The sequence below is a fragment of the Oncorhynchus tshawytscha genome, unplaced genomic scaffold, assembly GCF_018296145.1.
Source record: "Oncorhynchus tshawytscha isolate Ot180627B unplaced genomic scaffold, Otsh_v2.0 Un_contig_7283_pilon_pilon, whole genome shotgun sequence".
NCBI lineage: Eukaryota > Metazoa > Chordata > Actinopteri > Salmoniformes > Salmonidae > Oncorhynchus > Oncorhynchus tshawytscha.
The window spans coordinates 87,996-112,708 of record NW_024609685.1 but is presented as its reverse complement, the minus strand read 5'-3'; the positions used below and the strand labels follow the sequence as shown (position 1 = coordinate 112,708).

The window sequence follows — 24,713 nt, the reverse complement described above, 5'->3', positions numbered from 1 at the left end:
GAAATGTAATTATAAAGCCCTTCGTACATCAGCTGATATCTCAAAGTGCTGTACAGAAACCCAGCCTAAAACCCCAAACAGCAAGCAATATGTAGAAGCACGGTGGCTAGGAAAAACTCCCTAGAAAGGCCAGAACCTAGGAAGAAACCTTTGTGTCGCGTTCCCCAAGGAACATCTATTTCAATGGGCACAACCACTGGCCAAGACACATTGTTCACACGCCTCTTGTTGGTGGAGAGAACATTTAGCAGTTTTAAAGCAAATTTCTTGCAATTTTCTGGGCATTTCTGAACCTGGACGTTATAAATAGCTGTCTAAGGCAGTGGTCCTAGGATGATCAAAGGAAATTGGATGCAGCTGAGCTCAATTTGGAGTGTCGTGGCAAAGAGGTGTGAATGAGATATTTGTATTTTTAATTTTCAATAAATTTGCAAAAATTTCTCAACATGTTTTCAGTTTGTCATTATGGGGTATTGTGTATAGATGGGTGAGGGGGAAAAATATATATTTAATCCGTTTTGAATTCAGGCTGTAACACAACCAAATGTGGCATGTCGGAAGGCACTGTGGCCTACCACTTCATGGCTGAGCCGTTGTTGCTCCTATATGTTTTCACTTCACAAAAACAGCACTTAAAGTTGACCGGGGCAGGTCTAGCAGGGTAGACATTTGATGAACTTGGGGGGGACAGCAACAAGGTAATTGGCAGGTTGTTTAGTGCACTACTTCCAAAAGCAGTGCACTATGTAGGGAAGAGGGTGGCATTTATGATGCCGCCTAGGTTTCCCACTATCTGTCTTTATTATTAGAAGCCCCTCCCTCTCTTGTGAGAAGTGAGTGGTACACTCCCAGGCAGCCCTCCCCCTCTTGTGAGAAGTGAGTGGTACACTCCCAGGCAGACCTCCCCCTCTTGTGAGAAGTGAGTGGTACACTCCCAGGCAGCCCTCCCATCCTCTCTTCTCACCACTACAGCAGTGTCTCCTCAGCCTGGCAGTACTGCACGTGCTCCCTCACAGCCTCGCGGTGTGTGTGTGTGTTTGGCAGCACAGAAGCGTTATCCGACCGAGCGAGGTAGTGTGTAACCACTCTGTCGATGCAGAATGGGGGGTTAGCTGTAGTGGTGGTGTAGCCGTGGCATAGCTGAGCGTCTGGTCTCGCTCTCCGCTCGGGGTCTGGGCCGGCCTGGGTCGTCACGATCACCAGGACACCAGACATGTCCTCTCCAGGGAGCAGCTCCAGGAACTCCTGTAGGTTACAATGCTTTTCTCCTCTCCGTCTCTCTCTCGTTTTTCTCTCTGTTATGTCTCTCCATTTTCTCTTTCTTTGTCTGTCTCTCTCTCCATGTCCCTGTCTTCATGTCTGTCTCTCTCCCTCTCCTTGTCTGTATCTCTCTCCATGTCCCTCTCTTTATGTCTTCATGTCTCTCTCCCTCTCCTTGTCTGTATCTCTCTCCATGTCCCTGTCTTTATGTCTTCATGTCTGTCTCTCTCCCTCTCCTTGTCTGTATCTCTCTCCATGTCCCTCTCTTTATGTCTTCATGTCTGTCTCTCTCCCTCTCCTTGTCTGTATCTCTCTCCATGTCCCTGTCTTTATGTCTTCATGTCTGTCTCTCTCCCTCTCCTTGTCTGTATCTCTCTCCATGTCCCTCTCTTTATGTCTTCATGTCTGTCTCCCTCCCTCTCTTTGTCTGTATCTCTCTCCATGTCCCTGTCTTTATGTCTTCATGTCTCCCTCCCTCTCTTTGTCTGTATCTCTCTCCATGTCCCTGTCTTTATGTCTTCATGTCTGTCTCTCTCCCTCTCCTTGTCTGTATCTCTCTCCATGTCCCTGTCTTTATGTCTTCATGTCTGTCTCTCTCCCTCTCCTTGTCTGTATCTCTCTCCATGTCCCTGTCTTTATGTCTTCATGTCTGTCTCTCTCCCTCTCCTTGTCTGTATCTCTCTCCATGTCCCTGTCTTTATGTCTTCATGTCTGTCTCTCTCCCTCTCCTTGTCTGTATCTCTCTCCATGTCCCTGTCTTTATGTCTTCATGTCTGTCTCTCTCCCTCTCCTTGTCTGTATCTCTCTCCATGTCCCTCTCTTTATGTCTTCATGTCTGTCTCTCTCCCTCTCTTTGTCTGTATCTCTCTCCATGTCCCTCTCTTTATGTCTTCATGTCTGTCTCTCTCCATGTCCCTCTCTTTATGTCTTCATGTCTGTCTCTCTCCCTCTCTTTGTCTGTATCTCTCTCCATGTCCCTCTCTTTATGTCTTCATGTCTGTATCTCTCTCCATGTCCCTCTCTTTATGTCTTCATGTCTGTCTCTCTCCCTCTCTTTGTCTGTATCTCTCTCCATGTCCCTGTCTTTATGTCTTCATGTCTGTCTCTCTCCCTCTCTTTGTCTGTATCTCTCTCCATGTCCCTCTCTTTATGTCTTCATGTCTGTCTCTCTCCCTCTCTTTGTCTGTATCTCTCTCCATGTCCCTGTCTTTATGTCTTTTCATGTCCAAATCTCTCTCCATGTCCCTGTCTTTATGTCTTCATGTCTGTCTCTCTCCATGTCCCTGTCTTTATGTCTTCATGTCTGTCTCTCTCCATGTCCCTGTCTTTATGTCTTCATGTCTGTCTCTCTCCATGTCCCTGTCTTTATGTCTTCTGTCTGTCTATGTCTGTCTCTCTCCATGTCCCTGTCTTTATGTCTTCATGTCTGTCTCTCTCCATGTCCCTGTCTTTATGTCTTCATGTCTGTCTCTCTCCATCCTGTATGTCTCTCCATGTCCCTGTCTTCTCATGTCTGTCTTCTCCCTCTCTTTGTCTGTCTCTCTCCATGTCCCTGTCTTTATGTCTTCATGTCTGTCTCTCTCCATGTCCCTGTCTTTATCTCTTCCATGTCCCTGTCTTTCCATGTCCCTGTCTTCATGTCTTCATGTCTGTCTCTCTCCATGTCCCTGTCTTTATGTCTTCATGTCTGTCTCTCTCCATGTCCCTGTCTTTATCTCTTCCCTCTGTCTGTCTCTCTCCATGTCCCTGTCTTTATGTCTTCATGTCTCTCTCCATGTCCCTGTCTTTATGTCTTCATGTCTGTCTCTCTCCATGTCCCTGTCTTTATGTCTTCATGTCTGTCTCTCTCCATGTCCCTGTCTTTATGTCTTCATGTCTGTCTCTCTCCATGTCCCTGTCTTTATGTCTTCATGTCTGTCTCTCTCCATGTCCCTGTCTTTGTGTCTTCATGTCTGTCTCTCTCCATGTCCCTGTCTTTATGTCTTCATGTCTGTCTCTCTCCCTCTCCTTGTCTGTATCTCTCTCCATGTCCCTGTCTTTATGTCTTCATGTCTGTCTCTCTCCCTCTCCTTGTCTGTATCTCTCTCCATGTCCCTGTCTTTATGTCTTCATGTCTGTCTCTCTCCATCTCCCTGTCTTTATGTCTTCATCTGTCTCTCCATGTCCCTGTCTTTATGTCTTCATGTCTGTCTCTCTCCCTCTCCTTGTCTGTATCTCTCTCCATGTCCCTGTCTTTATGTCTTCATGTCTGTCTCTCTCCCCTCCTTGTCTGTATCTCTCTCCATGTCCCTGTCTTTATGTCTTTATGTCTGTCTCTCTCCCTCTCCTTGTCTGTATCTCTCTCCATGTCCCTGTCTTTATGTCTTCATGTCTGTCTCTCTCCCTCTCCTTGTCTGTATCTCTCTCCATGTCCCTGTCTTTATGTCTTCATGTCTGTCTCTCTCCCTCTCCTTGTCTGTATCTCTCTCCATGTCCCTGTCTTTATGTCTTCATGTCTGTCTCTCTCCCTCTCTTTGTCTGTATCTCTCTCCATGTCCCTGTCTTTATGTCTTCATGTCTGTCTCTCTCCCTCTCTTTGTCTGTATCTCTCTCCATGTCCCTCTCTTTATGTCTTCATGTCTCTCTCCCTCTCTTTGTCTGTATCTCTCTCCATGTCCCTGTCTTTATGTCTTCATGTCTCCCTCCCTCTCTTTGTCTGTATCTCTCTCCATGTCCCTGTCTTTATGTCTTCATGTCTGTCTCTCTCCCTCTCCTTGTCTGTATCTCTCTCCATGTCCCTGTCTTTATGTCTTCATGTCTGTCTCTCTCCCTCTCCTTGTCTGTATCTCTCTCCATGTCCCTGTCTTTATGTCTGTCTCTCTCCCTCTCCTTGTCTGTATCTCTCTCCATGTCCCTGTCTTTATGTCTGTCTCTCTCCCTCTCCTTGTCTGTATCTCTCTCCATGTCCCTGTCTTCATGTCTGTCTCTCTCCCTCTCCTTGTCTGTATCTCTCTCCATGTCCCTGTCTTTATGTCTTTATGTCTGTCTCTCTCCCTCTCTTGTCTGTATCTCTCTCCATGTCCCTGTCTTTATGTCTGTCTCTCTCCCTCTCCTTGTCTGTATCTCTCTCCATGTCCCTGTCTTCATGTCTGTCTCTCTCCCTCTCCTTGTCTGTATCTCTCTCCATGTCCCTGTCTTTATGTCTGTCTCTCTCCCTCTCCTTGTCTGTATCTCTCTCCATGTCCCTGTCTTCATGTCTGTCTCTCTCCCTCTCTTTGTCTGTATCTCTCTCCATGTCCCTGTCTTTATGTCTGTCTCTCTCCCTCTCCTTGTCTGTATCTCTCTCCATGTCCCTGTCTTTGTCTGTCTCTCTCTCCCTCTCCTTGTCTGTCTCTCTCTCCATGTCCCTCTCTTTGTCTTCATGTCTGTCTCTCTCCCTCTCCTTGTCTGTATCTCTCTCCATGTCCCTGTCTTTATGTCTTCATGTCTGTCTCTCTCCCTCTCCTTGTCTGTATCTCTCTCCATGTCCCTCTCTTTGTCTTCATGTCTGTCTCTCTCCCTCTCCTTGTCTGTATCTCTCTCCATGTCCCTCTCTTTGTCTTCATGTCTGTCTCTCTCCCTCTCCTTGTCTGTATCTCTCTCCATGTCCCTGTCTTCATGTCTGTCTCTCTCCCTCTCCTTGTCTGTATCTCTCTCCATGTCCCTGTCTTTATGTCTTTATGTCTGTCTCTCTCCCTCTCCTTGTCTGTATCTCTCTCCATGTCCCTGTCTTTATGTCTTCATGTCTGTCTCTCTCCCTCTCCTTGTCTGTATCTCTCTCCATGTCCCTGTCTTTATGTCTTCATGTCTGTCTCTCTCCCTCTCCTTGTCTGTATCTCTCTCCATGTCCCTCTCTTTATGTCTTCATGTCTGTCTCTCTCCCTCTCCTTGTCTGTATCTCTCTCCATGTCCCTGTCTTTATGTCTTCATGTCTGTCTCTCTCCCTCTCCTTGTCTGTATCTCTCTCCATGTCCCTGTCTTTGTGTCTGTCTCTCTCCCTCTCCTTGTCTGTATCTCTCTCCATGTCCCTGTCTTTATGTCTTCATGTCTGTCTCTCTCCCTCTCCTTGTCTGTATCTCTCTCCATGTCCCTGTCTTTATGTCTTCATGTCTGTCTCTCTCCCTCTCCTTGTCTGTATCTCTCTCCATGTCCCTGTCTTTATGTCTTCATGTCTGTCTCTCTCCCTCTCCTTGTCTGTATCTCTCTCCATGTCCCTGTCTTTATGTCTTCATGTCTGTCTCTCTCCCTCTCTTTGTCTGTATCTCTCTCCATGTCCCTGTCTTCATGTCTGTCTCTCTCCCTCTCCTTGTCTGTATCTCTCTCCATGTCCCTGTCTTTATGTCTGTCTCTCTCCCTCTCTTTGTCTGTATCTCTCTCCATGTCCCTGTCTTTATGTCTGTCTCTCCCCCTCTCCTTGTCTGTATCTCTCCCATGTCCCTGTCTTTATGTCTTCATGTCTGTCTCTCTCCCTCTCCTTTGTCTGTATCTCTCTCCATGTCCCTGTCTTTATGTCTTCATGTCTGTCTCTCTCCCTCTCCTTGTCTGTATCTCTCTCCATGTCCCTGTCTTTATGTCTTCATGTCTGTCTCTCTCCCTCTCCTTGTCTGTATCTCTCTCCATGTCCCTGTCTTTATGTCTTCATGTCTGTCTCTCTCCCTCTCCTTGTCTGTATCTCTCTCCATGTCCCTGTCTTTATGTCTTCATGTCTTCATGTCTGTCTCTCTCCCTCTCTTTGTCTGTATCTCTCTCCATGTCCCTGTCTTTATGTCTTCATGTCTGTCTCTCTCCCTCTCCTTGTCTGTATCTCTCTCCATGTCCCTGTCTTTATGTCTTCATGTCTGTCTCTCTCCCTCTCCTTGTCTGTATCTCTCTCCATGTCCCTCTCTTTATGTCTTCATGTCTGTCTCTCTCCCTCTCCTTGTCTGTATCTCTCTCCATGTCCCTGTCTTTATGTCTTCATGTCTGTCTCTCTCCCTCTCCTTGTCTGTATCTCTCTCCATGTCCCTGTCTTTATGTCTTCATGTCTGTCTCTCTCCCTCTCCTTGTCTGTATCTCTCTCCATGTCCCTGTCTTTATGTCTTCATGTCTGTCTCTCTCCCTCTCCTTGTCTGTATCTCTCTCCATGTCCCTGTCTTTATGTCTTCATGTCTGTCTCTCTCCCTCTCCTTGTCTGTATCTCTCTCCATGTCCCTGTCTTTATGTCTTCATGTCTGTCTCTCTCCCTCTCCTTGTCTGTATCTCTCTCCATGTCCCTGTCTTTATGTCTTCATGTCTGTCTCTCTCCCTCTCCTTGTCTGTATCTCTCTCCATGTCCCTGTCTTTATGTCTTCATGTCTGTCTCTCTCCCTCTCCTTGTCTGTATCTCTCTCCATGTCCCTGTCTTTATGTCTTCATGTCTGTCTCTCTCCCTCTCCTTGTCTGTATCTCTCTCCATGTCCCTGTCTTTATGTCTTCATGTCTGTCTCTCTCCCTCTCTTTGTCTGTATCTCTCTCCATGTCCCTCTCTTTATGTCTTCATGTCTGTCTCTCCCCTCTCCTTGTCTGTATCTCTCTCCATGTCCCTGTCTTTATGTGTCTGTCTCTCTCCCTCTCTTGTCTGTATCTCTCTCCATGTCCCTCTCTTTATGTCTTCATGTCTGTCTCTCTCCCTCTCTTTGTCTGTATCTCTCTCCATGTCCCTGTCTTTGTCTTCATGTCTGTCTCTCTCCCTCTCCTTGTCTGTATCTCTCCATCCATGTCCCTGTCTTTCTCTCTCCATGTCTTCTTTATGTCTGTCTCTCTCCCTCTCCTTGTCTGTATCTCTCTCCATGTCCCTGTCTTTATGTCTTCATGTCTGTCTCTCTCCCTCTCCTTGTCTGTATCTCTCTCCATGTCCCTGTCTTTATGTCTTCATGTCTGTCTCTCCCCTCTCTCTTTGTCTGTATCTCTCTCCATGTCCCTGTCTTTATGTCTTCATGTCTGTCTCTCTCCCTCTCCTTGTCTGTATCTCTCTCCATGTCCCTGTCTTTATGTCTTCATGTCTGTCTCTCTCCCTCTCCTTGTCTGTATCTCTCTCCATGTCCCTGTCTTTATGTCTTCATGTCTGTCTCTCTCCCTCTCCTTGTCTGTATCTCTCTCCATGTCCCTGTCTTTATGTCTTCATGTCTGTCTCTCTCCCTCTCCTTGTCTGTATCTCTCTCCATGTCCCTGTCTTTATGTCTTCATGTCTGTCTCTCCCTCTCCTTGTCTGTATCTTGTCTGTATCTCTCTCCATGTCCCTGTCTTTATGTCTTCATGTCTGTCTCTCTCCCTCTCTTTGTCTGTATCTCTCTCCATGTCCCTGTCTGTATGTCTTCATGTCTGTCTCTCTCCCTCTCTTTGTCTGTATCTCTCTCCATGTCCCTGTCTTTATGTCTTCATGTCTGTCTCTCCCTCTCTTTGTCTGTATCTCTCTCCATGTCCCTGTCTTTGTCTTCATGTCTGTCTCTCCCTCTCTTTGTCTGTATCTCTCTCCATGTCCCTGTCTTTATGTCTTCATGTCTGTCTCTCTCCATGTCCCTGTCTTTATGTCTTCATGTCTGTCTCTCCCTCTCTTTGTCTGTATCTCTCTCCATGTCCCTGTCTTTATGTCTTCATGTCTGTCTCTCCCCTCTCTTTGTCTGTATCTCTCTCCATGTCCCTGTCTTTATGTCTTCATGTCTGTCTCTCTCCCTCTCCTTGTCTGTATCTCTCTCCATGTCCCTGTCTTTATGTCTTCATGTCTGTCTCTCTCCCTCTCTTTGTCTGTATCTCTGTATTAGTTATTCTCCTCATGTTTAAAGTGGAATGTCTATTTGGTGATGCTTTGATGTTGGTGATCTGTGCTACAGCCACGGTATTCTTTCAGTAGGACTTTACTTAGTGCAGCCTGGGTTGTGTGTGTGTGTGTGTGTGTGACTCAGTCATATGATGAACCCATGCAGTTACGCTCTGCTCCTTTTTGCCCCAACAGTTTGTCTATTGTCAGGAAACAGAAAAGGTCAGGTTGAAGGGGATCTAAGTGTTAGTGACGTAGGTAACAGGAGCAATTCTACCAGTCAATAACTCATCTATGAATGCAGTGATCACCAGTTACCTTAATATACATCACTGGTCAGGAATGTGCAGCAACGTTCTTCCATAACATGTAGAGCTGATATGCCACATTAGAATCTAATTAGAATGCCCCCACACAGACACAGACGGTCTGGGGTATCTGCTCTGGTGCTCACTGGACTGTGAACACTGTGTTCCACTGTTACCGGGCGACTTGCCGTGTCGCTATGGGTGATTTGGGGCGGCAGGGTAGCCTAGTGGTTAGAGCGTTGGACTAGTAACCGGAAGGTTGCAAGTTCAGATCCCCGAGCTGACAAGGTATAAATCTGTCGTTCTGCCCCTGAACAGGCAGTTAACCCACTGTTCCTAGACCAGTTAACCCACTGTTCCTAGACCAGTTAACCCACTGTTCCTAGACCAGTTAACCCACTGTTCCTAGACCAGTTAACCCACTGTTCCTAGACCAGTTAACCCACTGTTCCTAGACCAGTTAACCCACTGTTCCTAGGCCATCATTGAAAATAAGAATTTGTTCTTAACTGAGTTGCCTAGTTAAATATAGGTTAAAAAAAATGTAAAAAATTGCAGGCAGCGATAGGACACCTGTCTGAAATGTGGGCCTTTTTTGTTGTTGTTGTTGACGTTTTACTACTTAAATCAGTCTCGGGAGCCGGGTGAGGAGGGTCATTCGCTCGGTGGTGTGGGTAAAAATGCAGCACTGGAGAAGTAATAGCAGGAAAATGGCTTAAGAAAGTGTCAGTCTATTCACTCCTTACTTTTACGCTCCCTTCAGAGGGTATTGATTTCTCTAGCTCTTAACCATTATAGTAAAGAGGCAGGGATTTAGAGTAAGATCGGCAGTAGGTCTACGTCCCAAATGGTACCCTATTCCCTATATAGTGCACTACTTTTGATCAGGTCTCTGGTAGAAAGTAGTGCACTATATAGGGTGACATTTGGGTTGTACACTGTGGCTGCTATTGCGGAGATCAATGGCTTGCTGAGGTAAGCAGTGCTGTCTGAAACCGCTATGATTGGATTACTTGTGAGTACCACATCTGGTCAGGCCTGATGGGAGGTGGGACGGGAGGAGGGACGGGAGGAGGGACGGGAGGAGGGACGGGAGGAGGGACGGGACGGGAGGAGGGACGGGAGGAGGGACGGGAGGAGGGACGGGAGGAGGGACGGGAGGAGGGACGGGAGGAGGGACGGGAGGGACGGGAGGGAGGGGACGGGAGGAGGGACGGGAGGTGGGACGGGGGGAGGAGGAGGGGACGGGAGGAGGGACGGGAGGAGGAGGGGGACGGGAGGTGGGACGGGAGGTGGGGACGGGACGGGAGGAGGGACGGGAGGTGGGGGGGAGGTGGGGCGGGGACGGGAGGAGGGACGGGACGGGGGCCGTCAGGGACGGGAGGAGGGACGGGACGGGAGGGGAGGGAGGAGGGAGGGGGACGGGAAAGGAGGGACGGGAGGGGGACGGGACGGGAGGAGGGGACGGGAGGTGGGACGGGAGGTGGGGACGGGACGGGACGGGAGGAGGGACGGGGACGGGAGGAGGGGACGGGACGGGAGGAGGGACAGGAGGGTGTGGGGTGGTTTTACGGGAGGTGGGACGGGAGGTGGGGACGGGACGGGAGGGGACGACGGGAGGGGACGGGACGGGAGGAGGGGACGGGAGGAGGGACGGGGCGGGAGGTGGGACGGGACGGGAGGAGGGACGGGAGGAGGGACGGGACGGGAGGAGGGACGGGAGGAGGGACGGGAGGTGGGACGGGAGGAGGGACGGGAGGAGGGACGGGGCAGGGGGAGGAGGGGACGGGAGGTGGGACGGGAGGTGGGGCGGGAGGGAGGAGGGACGGGAGGAGGGACGGGACGGGAGGAGGGACGGGAGGGAGGGACGGGGACGGGATTTCATAGGTGGGGGGAGGGACGGGAGGAGGGACGGGACGGGAGGAGGGACGGGAGGTGGGGCGGGAGGTGGGACGGGAGGGAGGAGGGACGGGAGGAGGGACGGGAGGAGGGACGGGAGGAGGGACGGGGACGGGAGGAGGGACGGGAGGAGGGACGGGACGGGAGGAGGGAAGGGAGGAGGGATGGGAGGTATTGTGTTTTAATTTTTAATTTCGGGAGGAGGGACGGGGACGGGAGGTGGGACGGGAGGTGGGACGGGAGGTGGGACGGGACGGGAGGAGGGACGGGACGGGAGGAGGGACGGGAGGAGGGACGGGAGGTGGGACGGGAGGTGGGACGGGAGGGAGGAGGGACGGGAGGAGGGACGGGGGGACGGGAGGAGGGACGGGAGGAGGGAGGGACGGGAGGAGGGACGGGAGGAGGGGACGGGACGGGAGGAGGGAAGGGAGGAGGGATGGGAGGTGGGACGGGAGGAGGGACGGGACGGGGAGGAGGGACGGGAGGAGGGACGGGACGGGAGGAGGGACGGGAGGTGGGACGGGGCGGGAGGTGGGACCAGGAGGGAGCCTAGGAGGGACGGGACGGGAGGAGGGACGGGAGGAGGGACGGGACGGGAGGAGGGACGGGAGGAGGGACGGGATGGGAGGAGGGACGGGACGGGAGGTGGGACGGGAGGTCGTATCTGAAGAGCAGGCTGCCCACACCTGACCAGAGTTTGGTGTGTGTGTGTTTTTAATTTTTAATTTCACCTTTATTTAACCAGGTAGGCTAGTTGAGAACAAGTTCTCATTTACAACTGCGACCTGACCAAGATAAAGCAAAGCAGTGCAGTGTGTGTGCCATTGTAGCCTAACTTGGCAGCCCACAGTAGCCTAACTTGGCAGCCCACGGTAGCCTAACTTGGCAGCCCACTTGGTGTAGATGAGATGAGTAGTATACAGCAACCTAACATGAGAGCTGAGGCTAGGGCCAGTGCTCTGCCTCCCCCTCTCAGATCATAGCTAATATAATAGCTTTACATCTATGGCTCAGACCCTTTAGAACAGTGGTCAAAACCGCAGTCATCATTATCATTAACCTAATTAAACCAGTTCGGTAGGAATGAGGTTTGTGCAGTAGTCCTGAAACGTTATCACATCATATATTGGCCATATGCCTGGCCTGCCAATATTGTTCCTCTCTGACCATATTATATTTTGAAACTTAAGCTTTAATAACAATATATCAGTTGGTGTAGAACATGCTGAGCCTAAATTGAGAATTGTTTTGTACTGGACTGATGGTACATGCATCTGATGGTCATGGTGCTTTCAAGACAACTGGGAACTCTGAAAAAACGAGATCAAATGATGACGTCCGTGAACATCAGGTCGGTAAGTCTGAGCTCTAGAAAGATGCCAGAATTTCCAAGTTGGATGACCTTTAAAAAAACTTTTTTCCGTAGAGTTCCCAGTTGTCTTCAACACACTGAAGTCAGACATTTCCAAGTTCCCAGTTGTTTTGAACACGGCATTAGTCTCAGAGGAGGGAGAGAGAGCAGCAGAGGGTCTGCCTCTCACGGTCCCTGCTCTCTCTTTCATTTCCTTGAGTATCAAACTTTGCCTGGGTCGTGGAAGCTGTAGGGAGGCACGGTGATTTGAACTATCCGATTGGCCAGCGCAGTAGGCACCGCCGATTTAGCCACCGATCTCAAGAGTCCACCGGGTTGGAGAAGTTTTGTCTTTTCAGACAAATGAAATGGTTCAACATGGGAACACTTTGCCTACCTGGTACATCAAGTGCACCGACCGCCAACACGAAGAAAACAAAAAGGAACACAAGTCTTTATGCCTTTGGCTTTTCTACTGAAATGTTTGGTGATCCACTAGAAATGCCTTGAAGATGGCGATCGACCGGTTGGTGACCACTGCTTTGATAATATATAGGAATGTAATGCACTGTAGGGGTCTCTGACCTTCTTTTCACTCTTCACAAGTCTATCAGTTGAGGGTATATGACTGAATTCACTAGGCTTTACAGAATGTCACCACTGGTTGCCCTCTGAAACCCCCCTAACATAGCTTGGTATTAAATATAATTACATTTCTCTGAACATTTCATCTTGGTTCCTATTTATAGGGGTGACGCATGACTTGGAGAATGTTTATAACAGTGGAATTAGGAGCAGTAATAGAATGCTGTGTCTCTCCTTCCCTGGGGGTCAATAGAGAGGTTGGAGGGCTCATCATTATATATTTATCCTGCTGGGGGATTTAGGCTCTCATCAAATGTATTGCACTATGGGGAATATCTTCCACTGTCTGATATATATTTTAACACCCCTTCTCTCTCTCAGAAAGCCATTGACATCCTTCTCTCTCTCAGAAAGCCATTGACATCATTCTCTCTCTCAGAAAGCCATTGACATCATTCTCTCTCTCAGAAAGCCATTGACATCATTCTCTCTCTCAGAAAGCCATTGACATCATTCTCTCTCAGAAAGCCATTGACATCCTTCTCTCTCTCAGAAAGCCATTGACATCATTCTCTCTCTCAGAAAGCCATTGACATCATTCTCTCTCTCAGAAAGCCATTGACATCATTCTCTCTCTCAGAAAGCCATTGATATCATTCTCTCTGTCAGAAAGCCATTGATATCATTCTCTCTGTCAGAAAGCCATTGACATCATTCTCTCTGTCAGAAAGCCATTGATATCATTCTCTCTGTCAGAAAGCCATTGACATCATTCTCTCTGTCAGAAAGCCATTGACATCATTCTCTCTGTCAGAAAGCCATTGATATCATTCTCTCTGTCAGAAAGCCATTGACATCATTCTCTCTGTCAGAAAGCCATTGACATCATTCTCTCTGTCAGAAAGCCATTGACATCATTCTCTCTGTCAGAAAGCCATTGACATCATTCTCTCTGTCAGAAAGCCATTGACATCATTCTCTCTGTCAGAAAGCCATTGACATCATTCTCTCTGTCAGAAAGCCATTGACATCATTCTCTCTGTCAGAAAGCCATTGACATCATTCTCTCTCTCAGAAAGCCATTGATATCATTCTCTCTGTCAGAAAGCCATTGACATCATTCTCTCTGTCAGAAAGCCATTGACATCATTCTCTCTGTCAGAAAGCCATTGACATCATTCTCTCTGTCAGAAAGCCATTGACTCATTCTCTCTGTCAGAAAGCCATTGACATCATTCTCTCTGTCAGAAAGCCATTGACATCATTCTCTCTGTCAGAAAGCCATTGACATCATTCTCTCTCTCAGAAAGCCATTGATATCATTCTCTCTGTCAGAAAGCCATTGATATCATTCTCTCTGTCAGAAAGCCATTGACATCATTCTCTCTGTCAGAAAGCCATTGACATCATTCTCTCTCAGAAAGCCATTGACATCATTCTCTCTCTCAGAAAGCCATTGACATCATTCTCTCTCTCAGAAAGCCATTGACATCATTCTCTCTGTCAGAAAGCCATTGACATCATTCTCTCTCTCAGAAAGCCATTGATATCATTCTCTCTCTCAGAAAGCCATTGATATCATTCTCTCTGTCAGAAAGCCATTGATATCATTCTCTCTCTCAGAAAGCCATTGACATCATTCTCTCTCTCAGAAAGCCATTGACATCATTCTCTCTGTCAGAAAGCCATTTGACTTCCACTATGAGAAACAAGAGAATGTCAAAGGTCACAGCTCCAGCTTGTGGGTCACATCTAAAAATACATTCCTCAGTTGTTGCAGCATGCATAAATAAATGCAACTGGTTAACCATTTGTCAAGCAACTTTGCATAATGTTACCTATGAGAGGCCATAATGTTACCTATGGGATGTTACCTATGGAAGGCCATAATGTTACCTATGGGATGTTACCTATGGAAGGCCATAATGTTACCTGTGGGGAGGCTGTCACGTTACCTGTGGGGAGGCCGTCACGTTACCTGTGGGGAGGCCGTCCCGTTACCTGTGGGGAGGCCGTCCCGTTACCTGTGGGGAGGCCGTCCCGTTACCTGTGGGGAGGCCGTCCCGTTACCTGTGGGGAGGCCGTCCCGTTACCTGTGGGGAGGCCGTCCCGTTACCTGTGGGGAGGCCGTCCCGTTACCTGTGGGGAGGCCGTCCCGTTACCTGTTACCTGTGGGGAGGCCGTCCCGTTACCTGTGGGGAGGCCGTCCCGTTACCTGTGGGGAGGCCGTCCCGGTGGGGAGCCGTCCCGTTACCTGTGGGGAGGCCGTCACGTTACCTGTGGGGAGGCCGTCACGTTACCTGTGGGGAGGCCGTCACGTTACCTGTGGGGAGGCCGTCACGTTACCTGTGGGGAGGCCGTCACGTTACCTGTGGGGAGGCCGTCACGTTACCTGTGGGGAGGCCGTCCCGTTACCTGTGGGGAGGCCGTCCCGTTACCTGTGGGGAGGCCGTCCCGTTACCTGTGGGGAGGCCGTCCCGTTACCTGTGGGGAGGCCGTCCCGTTACCTGTGGGGAGGCCGTCCCGTTACCTGTGGGGAGGCCGTCCCGTTACCTGTGGGGAGGCCGTCCCGTTACCTGTGGGGAGGCCGTCACGTTACCTGTGGGGAGGCCGTCACGTTACCTGTGGGGAGGCCGTCACGTTACCTGTGGGGAGGCCGTCACGTTACCTGTGGGGAGGCCGTCACGTTACCTGTGGGGAGGCCGTCCCGTTACCTGTGGGGAGGCCGTCCCGTTACCTGTGGGGAGGCCGTCACGTTACCTGTGGGGAGGCCGTCCCGTTACCTGTGGGGAGGCCGTCCCGTTACCTGTGGGGAGAGACCGTCACGTTACCTGTGGGGAGGCCGTCACGTTACCTGTGGGGAGATCGTCACGTTACCTGTGGGGAGGCCGTCACGTTACCTGTGGGGAGGCCGTCACGTTACCTGTGGGGAGGCCGTCACGTTACCTGTGGGGAGGCCGTCACGTTACCTGTGGGGAGGCCGTCACGTTACCTGTGGGGAGGCCGTCACGTTACCTGTGGGGAGGCCGTCTCGTTACCTGTGGGGAGGCCGTCACGTTACCTGTGGGGAGGGGTGGGGAGGCCGTCACGTTACCTGTGGGGAGGCCGTCACGTTACCTGTGGGGAGGCCGTCACGTTACCTGTGGGGAGGCCGTCACGTTACCTGTGGGGAGGCCGTCATGTAGATGTATTGTGGATGAAGAGTTGTGGTGTTGCAATATGTGATAAAAGGAGAGTGGTATTTCTAGTGAATCAGAGTGAATCCAATGATTCAGGGTTGAAATTCTTATTTTCAATGAGGCAGCATTTCTGGGAGGAACTTTTGTCAGAAAACAAAGAAGATACTTAGTTCCTCAATCTGCTGTTACTTGACTCCACACGGATGTCAGTTCTTGGAAAGGCAGATGATGATGAGTAGAGCTTGATCTAGGACAAAAGATTCACTGCAACAATATGCATCTTTTAAAAGGATGTAGCACCTCTAGCCGTAACACAGACACTCCTATGGTTCCATAAAAGTAACATAACCACTTCCTGCTGTTCTGAGAAGTGGGTAGGTGCTTCCTGTCTTTAAGACCGAGAGAGGCATGGCTCACAGTGGGGACTAGAGCTTACTGGGACGATAGTCACGATACATGTCTGGCTTCACATAACAGAACCGTCCCGTTGTTTTCTGATCTGGAGGAGACACACTTGGGCAGGAAGGTAAATAATTAGCCTACAATGTGGGTGATATAAATGTATATTTTAGTCATTTAGCAGGTGCTTTTATCCAGAGCGATTTTCATCTTAAGGTAACTAGGTGAGACGGTCTTGTATCTCAGTCATAGTAAGTCTGTATGTAGCCTCGCTACGTTTATAGCCTCGCTACGTTTATAGCCTCCCTACTGTATATAGCCTGTGTTTTTACTGTTGTTTATTTCTTTACTTATTTCTTTGTTCACCTAATACCTTTTTTGCACTGTTGGTTAGAGCCTGTAAGTAAGCATTTCACTGTAAGGTCTACTACACCTGTTGTATTCAGCATTTCACTGTAAGGTCTACTACACCTGTTGTATTCGGCATTTCACTGTAAGGTCTACTACACCTGTTGTATTCAGCATTTCACTGTAAGGTCTACTACACCTGTTGTATTCAGCATTTCACTGTAAGGTCTACTACACCTGTTGTATTCAGCATTTCACTGTAAGGTCTACTACACCTGTTGTATTCGGCATTTCACTGTAAGGTCTACTACACCTGTTGTATTCAGCATTTCACTGTAAGGTCTACTACACCTGTTGTATTCAGCATTTCACTGTAAGGTCTACTACACCTGTTGTATTCAGCATTTCACTGTAAGGTCTACTACACCTGTTGTATTCGGCATTTCACTGTAAGGTCTACTACACCTGTTGTATTCGGCATTTCACTGTAAGGTCTACTACACCTGTTGTATTCAGCATTTCACTGTAAGGTCTACTACACCTGTTGTATTCGGCATTTCACTGTAAGGTCTACTACACCTGTTGTATTCAGCATTTCACTGTAAGGTCTACTACACCTGTTGTATTCGGCATTTCACTGTAAGGTCTACTACACCTGTTGTATTCAGCATTTCACTGTAAGGTCTACTACACCTGTTGTATTCGGCATTTCACTGTAAGGTCTACTACACCTGTTGTATTCGGTGCACGTGACAAAGTTTGATTTGATTTAAAACCGTTCCTCAATAAAGCAGCTGTCAGCAAAGTTAGTGCTTATAAGAAAATACAAGTGTGACTGTAAAGTCAAGGGTTCCTGCTGTTGTTACTATCCTGTAGTACTGTAGGGGTATCTTGTTAGTGTCCTGTAGTACTGTAGGGGTATCCTGTAGTTCTGTAGGGTTATCTTGTTAGTATCCTGTAGTATTGCAGTGGTATCTTGTTAGTATCCTGTAGTACTGTAGTACTATCTTGTTAGTATCCTGTAGTACTATCTTGTTAGTATCCTGTAGTACTGTAGTACTATCTTGTTAGTATCCTGTAGTATTGTAGTGGTATCTTGTTAGTATCCTGTAGTATTGTAGTGGTATCTTGTTAGTATCCTGTAGTATTGTAGTGGTATCTTGTTAGTATCCTGTAGTACTTTATTACTATCTTGTTAGTATCCTGTAGTACTATCTTGTTAGTATCCTGTAGTATTGTAGTGGTATCTTGTTAGTATCCTGTAGTATTGTAGTGGTATCTTGTTAGTATCCTGTAGTACTGTAGTGGTATCTTGTTAGTATCCTGTAGTACTGTAGTACTATCTTGTTAGTATCCTGTAGTACTATCTTGTTAGTATCCTGTAGTACTATCTTGTTAGTACTACAGTACTACAGGATACTATCTTGTTAGTATCCTGTAGTATTGTAGTGGTATCTTGTTAGTATCCTGTAGTACTGTAGTGGTATCTCGTTAGTATCCTGATACTGTAGTATCACAAGAAAGGGTTGTTAACTGACATAAAGAGGTCACAGAATAGTCTCTCTGGCCAGACTCAGGGTGCTAGTCTCTGCACGCTCCACACAGAGGTGTCTCTGGCCAGACTCAGGGCTCTGTGAGGAAACGCTACAGTAAGGATGGTGTCTGGCCAGACTCAGGGCTCTGTGAGGAGACTCTACAGTAAGGATGGTGTCTGGCCAGACTCAGGGCTCTGTGAGGAGACGCTACAGTAAGGACAGTGTCTCTGGCCAGACTCAGGGCTCTGTGAGGAGACTCTACAGTAAGGATGGTGTCTCTGGCCAGACTCAGGGCTCTGTGAGGAGACTCTAAAGTAAGGATGGTGTCTCTGGCAAGACTCATGGCTCTGTGAGGAGACTCAACCATAAGGACATTATCTCTGGCCAGACTCAGGGCTCTGTGAGAAGACTCTACCGTAAGGATGGTGTCTCTGGCCAGACTCAGGGCTCTGTGAGGAGACTCTACAGTAAGGATGGTGTCTGGCCAGACTCGGCTCTGTGAGGAGACGCTACAGTAAGGATGGTGTCTGGCCAGACTCAGGGCTCTGTGAGGAGATGCTACAGTAAGGATGGTGTCTTTGGCCAGACTCAGGGCTCTGTGAGGAGACTCAGGGCCTGTGAGGAGAGAGCCCCTACAGTAAGGATGGTGTCTGGCCAGACTCAGGGCTCTGTGAGGAGACTCTACAGTAAGGACAGTGTCTCTGGCCAGACTCAGGGCTCTGTGAGGAGACTCTACAGTAAGGATGGTGTCTGGCCAGACTCAGGCCTCTGTGAGGAGATGCTACAGTAAGGATGGTGTCTGGCCAGACTCAGGGCTCTGTGAGGAGATGCTACAGTAAGGACAGTGTCTCTGGCCAAACTCAGGGCTCTGTGAGGAGACTACAGTAAGGATGGTGTCTCTGACCAGACTCAGGGACCTGTGAGGAGAGAGTCCCTACAGTAAGGACAGTGTCTCTGGCCAGACTCAGGGACCTGTGAGGAGAGAGCCCCTACAGTAAGGACAGTGTCTCTGGCCAGACTCAGGGACCTGTGAGGAGACCCTACAGTAAGGACAGTGTCTCTGGCCAGACTCAGGGCTCTGTGAGGAGACTCTACCGTAAGGACATTGTCTCTGGCCAGACTCAGGGCTCTGTGAGAAGACTCTACCGTAAGGACAGTGTCTCTGACCAGACTCAGGGACCTGTGAGGAGAGAGTCCCTACAGTAAGGACAGTGTCTCTGGCCAGACTCAGGGACCTGTGAGGAGAGAGCCCCTACAGTAAGGACAGTGTCTCTGGCCAGACTCAGGGACCTGTGAGGAGAGAGCCCCGACAGTAAGGATGGTGTCTCTGGCCAGACTCAGGGACCTGTGAGGAGAGAGCCCCTACAGTAAGGACAGTGTCTCTGGCCAGACTCGGACCTGTGAGGAGAGAGCCCCTACAGTAAGGACAGTGTCTCTGGCCAGACTCAGGGCTCTGTGAGAAGACTCTACCGTAAGGACAGTGTCTCTGACCAGACTCAGGGACCTGTGAGGAGAGAGCCCCTACAGTAAGGACAGTGTCTCTGGCCAGACTCAGGGACCTGTGAGGAGACTCTACCGTAAGGACATTGTCTCTGGCCAGACTCAGGGCTCTGTGAGAAGACTCTACCGTAAGGACAGTGTCTCTGACCAGACTCAGGGACCTGTGAGGAGAGAGCCCCTACAGTAAGGACAGTGTCTCTGGCCAGACTCAGGGACCTGTGAGGAGAGAGCCCCTACAGTAAGGACAGTGTCTCTGACCAGACTCAGGGACAGTGTCTGTGAGGAGAGAGCCCCTGAGGAGAGAGCCCCTACAGTAAGGACAGTGTCTCTGACCAGACTCAGGGACCTGTGAGGAGAGAGCCCCTACAGTAAGGACAGTGTCTCTGGCCAGACTCAGGGACCTGTGAGGAGAGAGCCCCTACAGTAAGGACAGTGTCTCTGGCCAGACTCAGGGACCTGTGAGGAGAGAGCCCCTACAGTAAGGACAGTGTCTCTGGCCAGACTCAGGGACCTGTGAGGAGAGAGCCCCTACAGTAAGGACAGTGTCTCTGGCCAGACTCAGGGACCTGTGAGGAGAGAGCCCCTACAGTAAGGACAGTGTCTCTGGCCAGACTCAGGGACCTGTGAGGAGAGAGCCCCTACAGTAAGGACAGTGTCTCTGACCAGACTCAGGGACCTGTGAGGAGAGAGCCCCCAGACTACAGTTAGGACAGTGTCTCTGGCCAGACTCAGGGACCTGTGAGGAGAGAGCCCCTACAGTAAGGACAGTGTCTCTGACCAGACTCAGGGACCTGTGAGGAGAGAGCCCCTACATGATGATGTTGATCATTATAATAGTGAGAAGACATTTGTGATGATATCTGTAGGATGATGTTGATCATTATAATAGTGAGAAGACATTTATGTGATGATATCTGTAGGATGATGTTGATCATTATAATAGTGAGAAGACATTTATCTTATATCTGTAGGATGATGTTGATCATTAATAATAGTGAGAAGACATTTGTGATGATATCTGTAGGATGATGTTGATCATTATAATAGTGAGAAGACATTTGTGATGATATCTGTAGGATGATGTTGATCATTATAATAGTGAGAAGACATTTATCTGATGATATCTGTAGGATTATGTTGATCATTATAATAGTGAGAAGACATTTGTGATGATATCTGTAGGATGATGTTGATCATTATAATAGTGAGAAGACATTTATGTGATGATATCTGTAGGATGATGTTGATCATTATAATAGTGAGAAGACATTTATCTTATATCTGTAGGATGATGTTGATCATTATAATAGTGAGAAGACATTTATCTGATGATATCTGTAGGATGATGTTGATCATTATAATAGTGAGAAGACATTTATCTTTATGATATCTGTAGGATGATGTTGATCATTATAATAGTGAGAAGACATTTATCTTTATAATATCTGTAGGATGATGTTGATCATTATAATAGTGAGAAGACATTTATCTTTATAATATCTGTAGGATGATGTTGATCATTATAATAGTGAGAAGACATTTATCTTTATAATATCTGTAGGATGATGTTGATCATTATAATAGTGAGAAGACATTTATCTTTATAATATCTGTAGGATGATGTTGATCATTATAATAGTGAGAAGACATTTATCTTATATCTGTAGGATGATGTTGATCATTATAATAGTGAGAAGACATTTATCTTATATCTGTAGGATGATGTTGATCATTATAATAGTGAGAAGACATTTATCTTATATCTGTAGGATGATGTTGATCATTATAATAGTGAGAAGACATTTATCTTATATCTGTAGGATGATGTTGATCATTATAATAGTGAGAAGACATTTATCTGATGTAAACGGCTAACTACAGGTTGTGTCCCAACCTGTATGTATGTGGTCAATGGAATACCAAACAATGACTTGTTTATATTCAGTGACCTACACAGTGACTTATACAGTAACTTTTACAGTGACCTACACAGTGACCTTCACAGTGCAGATTTGTGAAACATGTTTCCATTAAATAATGGAAGACTGAGGCGTTTGACTGTGGCTTGTCCTTATGTCTATCCAGAGGGTATTACTGACCTCCATAGAAATGTACTAGAGCTCATCTACTATCTTTTCAATGGCTGCTTCCGTGAGCGCAAGTCAACCCTCTATCCACCTCTATGTTTACGTGTACTTCCTGTTTCCCCCCAGCCGAGCTGGACTCTGAGCACGCCCAGAAGGTGCTGGACATGGAGCACGCCCAGCAGGGGAAGCTGAAGGAGAGGCAGAAGTACTTTGAAGAAGCTTTCCAACAGGACATGGATCAGTACCTCTCTACTGGCTACCTGCAGATCACTGACAGAAGAGGTGAGCTGGAACCCAGAACACACACTGTGTGGCTCCCCTTTTTATAGTGCACTGCTTTGGACCATAGCACTACGGACCCTGGGAAGTAGTGCACTACGGGTCTGTAGGAAATAGGGGTCCATTTGGAACACTACCTCTGTTGATATGGCAGGGGGCGGCAGGGTAGCCTAGTGGTTAGAGCGTTGGACTAGTAACCGAAAGGTTGCTAGATCGAATCCCTGAGCTGACAAGATAAAAATCTGTCGTTCTGCCCCTGAACAAGGCAGTTAAACCCACTGTTCCCCAGGAGGCCGTCATTGAAAATAAGAATTTGTTCTTAACTGACTTGCCAAGTTAAATAAAGGTCAAATAAAAAATAATAAACGTTGCAGAAGGTCAAAGAAAGGCTCTTTTTAAAAAGGTTGACTTGTGTTTTAAGATATTTTCTGTATTGACTTTGGTCTGGTGTAACTGCTGTTTTGGTGTAGATTCTATGACTTTTCCCTTGTTCTGCTCTGTCTGGGACATTGAGCTTTACAGTAACCAGTGATGCTACGCCGGTTAATGGACTGTTTCCTACGTCTTTTATTGTGCTTCCCCTTCCTGCTTTCATCATACTTGAGGTATGATAGTGCTGTCTGTGTGTCTCATGTCAGAGCTGTGTTGTCTGTAACAGTGACCTGTGTGTATCTTCAGTGTTGTACTGTCTGTCAGTCTGTAACAGTGATGTGTGTGTGTCTTCAGTGTTGTGCTGTTGTACTGTCTTGTCAGTCTGTAATAGTGACGTGTGTGTATCTTCAGTGTTGTACTGTCTGTCAGTCTGTAACAGTGACGTGTGTGTGTCTTCAGTGTTGTGCTGTTGTACTGTCTTGTCAGTCTGTAACAGTGACCTGTGTGTGTGTATCTTCAGTGTTGTGCTGTCTGTCAGTCTGTAACAGTGATGTGTGTGTATCTTCAGTGTTGTACTGTCTGTCAGTCTGTAATAGTGATGTGTGTGTATCTTCAGTGTTGTGCTGTCTGTCAGTCTGTAACAGTGATGTGTGTGTATCTTCAGTGTTGTACTGTCTGTAACAGTGATGTGTGTGTATCTTCAGTGTTGTACTGTCTGTCAGTCTGTAATAGTGACGTGTGTGTGTCTTCAGTGTTGTGCTGTTGTACTGTCTGTAACAGTAACATGTGTATGTATGTGTATCTTCAGTGTTGTACTGTCTGTAACAGTGACATGTGTGTGTATCTTCAGTGTTGTACTGTCTGTAACAGTGACATGTGTGTGTATCTTCAGTGTTGTACTGTCTGTAACAGTGACGTGTGTGTGTATCTTCAGTGTTGTACTGTCCGCCAGTCTGAGGTTCTGAATTCGTCATTCCGTGATTCCTCGCACCCCATCTCCTCGCCGCCCTTTCAACCACATTGGAGGATAAGTCCCAGGGTTCCTTGTGAGAAATGGAGGCAGGATGGGACTGCGGAACAGTAGCGGTGTGGTGCAGCTGCAGTGTGAAGTGACGCTGGTTGTGTGTGTCGCTCCACAGGGCCAATAGGTAGCATGTCTTCCATGGAGGTGAACGTTGACGTTCTGGAACAGATGGACCTGATGGACGTGTCGGACCACGAGGCCCTCGACGTCTTTCTCAACTCTGGAGGAGAAGACGACAGCCTGACCTCTTCACTCACCTCAGGTAGTTATCAACAGCCTTGACCTCCTCACTCACCTCAGGTAGTTATCAACAGCCTTGACCTCCTCACTCACCTCAGGTAGTTATCAACACCCTGACCTCCTCACTCACCTCAGGTAGTTATCAACACCCTGACCTCCTCACTCACCTCAGGTAGTTATCAACACCCTGACCTCCTCACTCACCTCAGGTGTTATCAACACCCTGACCTCCTCACTCACCTCAGGTAGTTATCAACAGCCTTGACCTCCTCACTCACCTCAGGTAGTTATCAACACCCTGACCTCCTCACTCACCTCAGGTAGTTATCAACACAGTGCACTCTGTAGGGAATAACCAACTCAGTGGCCTTGTGGTTAGTGTCCTCCCTGAAATTGGAGGATTGGGAGTAGCTTCACGCGGTGTACTGGTACATCAAGCTGCCTCACTATAGAAACAGGCTTGCAGAAGGCTTGCTACTTAATGTACTAATTTATGTAGGGAATAGGGTGCAATTTGGGACGACCATTTGTTGATATCATGTAGCCACCAACGGTACAGAGACAGTATGGCTAATGCTATCACGTAGCCACCAACGGTACAGAGACAGTATGGCTAATGCTATCACGTAGCCACCAACGGTACAGAGACAGTATGGCTAATGCTATCACGTAGCCAACAACGGTACAGAGACAGTATGGCTAATGCTATCACGTAGCCACCAACGGTACAGAGACAGTATGGCTAATGCTATCACGTAGCCACCAACGGTACAGAGACAGTATGACTAATGCTATCACGTAGCTACCAACGGTACGGCTAATGCTATCATGTAGCCACCAACGGTACAGAGACAGTATGACTAATGCTATCACGTAGCCACCAACGGTACAGAGACAGTATGGCTAATGCTATCACGCAGCCACCAACGGTACAGAGACAGTACGGCTAATGCTATCACGTTGTCACCAACGGTACAGAGACAGTATGGCTAATGCTATCATGTAGCCACCAACGGTACAGAGACAGTATGGCTAATGCTATCACGTAGCTACCAACAGTACAGAGACAGTATGGCTAATGCTATCACGTTGTCACCAACGGTACAGAGACAGTATGGCTAATGCTATCACGTAGCTACCAACGGTACGGCTAATGCTATCATGTAGCCACCAACGGTACAGAGACAGTATGACTAATGCTATCACGTAGCCACCAACGGTACAGAGACAGTATGGCTAATGCTATCACGCAGCCACCAACGGTACAGAGACAGTACGGCTAATGCTATCACGTTGTCACCAACGGTACAGAGACAGTATGGCTAATGCTATCATGTAGCCACCAACGGTACAGAGACAGTATGGCTAATGCTATCACGTAGCTACCAACAGTACAGAGACAGTATGGCTAATGCTATCACGTTGTCACCAACGGTACAGAGACAGTATGGCTAATGCTATCACGTAGCCACCAACGGTACAGAGACAGTATGGCTAATGCTATCACGTTGTCACCAACGGTACAGAGACAGTATGGCTAATGCTATCACGTAG

The 24,713-nt window shown here is 48.1% G+C and overlaps 1 protein-coding gene and 1 long non-coding RNA gene across 2 annotated transcripts in view; one reads left to right on the top strand and one right to left on the bottom strand.

Annotated features, from left to right (window-relative positions):
• The window catches only part of dtnbp1a (dystrobrevin binding protein 1a), a 56,385-nt gene that overhangs the window by 30,785 nt on the left and 887 nt on the right, over positions 1 to 24,713 (top strand). Inside the window, exons 8-9 of the mRNA XM_042316936.1 lie at positions 21,371 to 21,526; positions 23,035 to 23,181. Coding sequence (XP_042172870.1) covers positions 21,371 to 21,526; positions 23,035 to 23,181 — 303 coding nt within the window. The remainder of the gene's footprint in view (positions 1 to 21,370; positions 21,527 to 23,034; positions 23,182 to 24,713) is intronic.
• On the bottom strand, positions 18,579 to 19,844 carry LOC121845477. The gene is made up of 3 exons (XR_006082581.1): positions 19,504 to 19,844; positions 19,056 to 19,373; positions 18,579 to 18,684 (listed from the first exon to the last, which is right to left on the bottom strand). It is a non-coding gene; the product is annotated as an uncharacterized LOC121845477 (long non-coding RNA).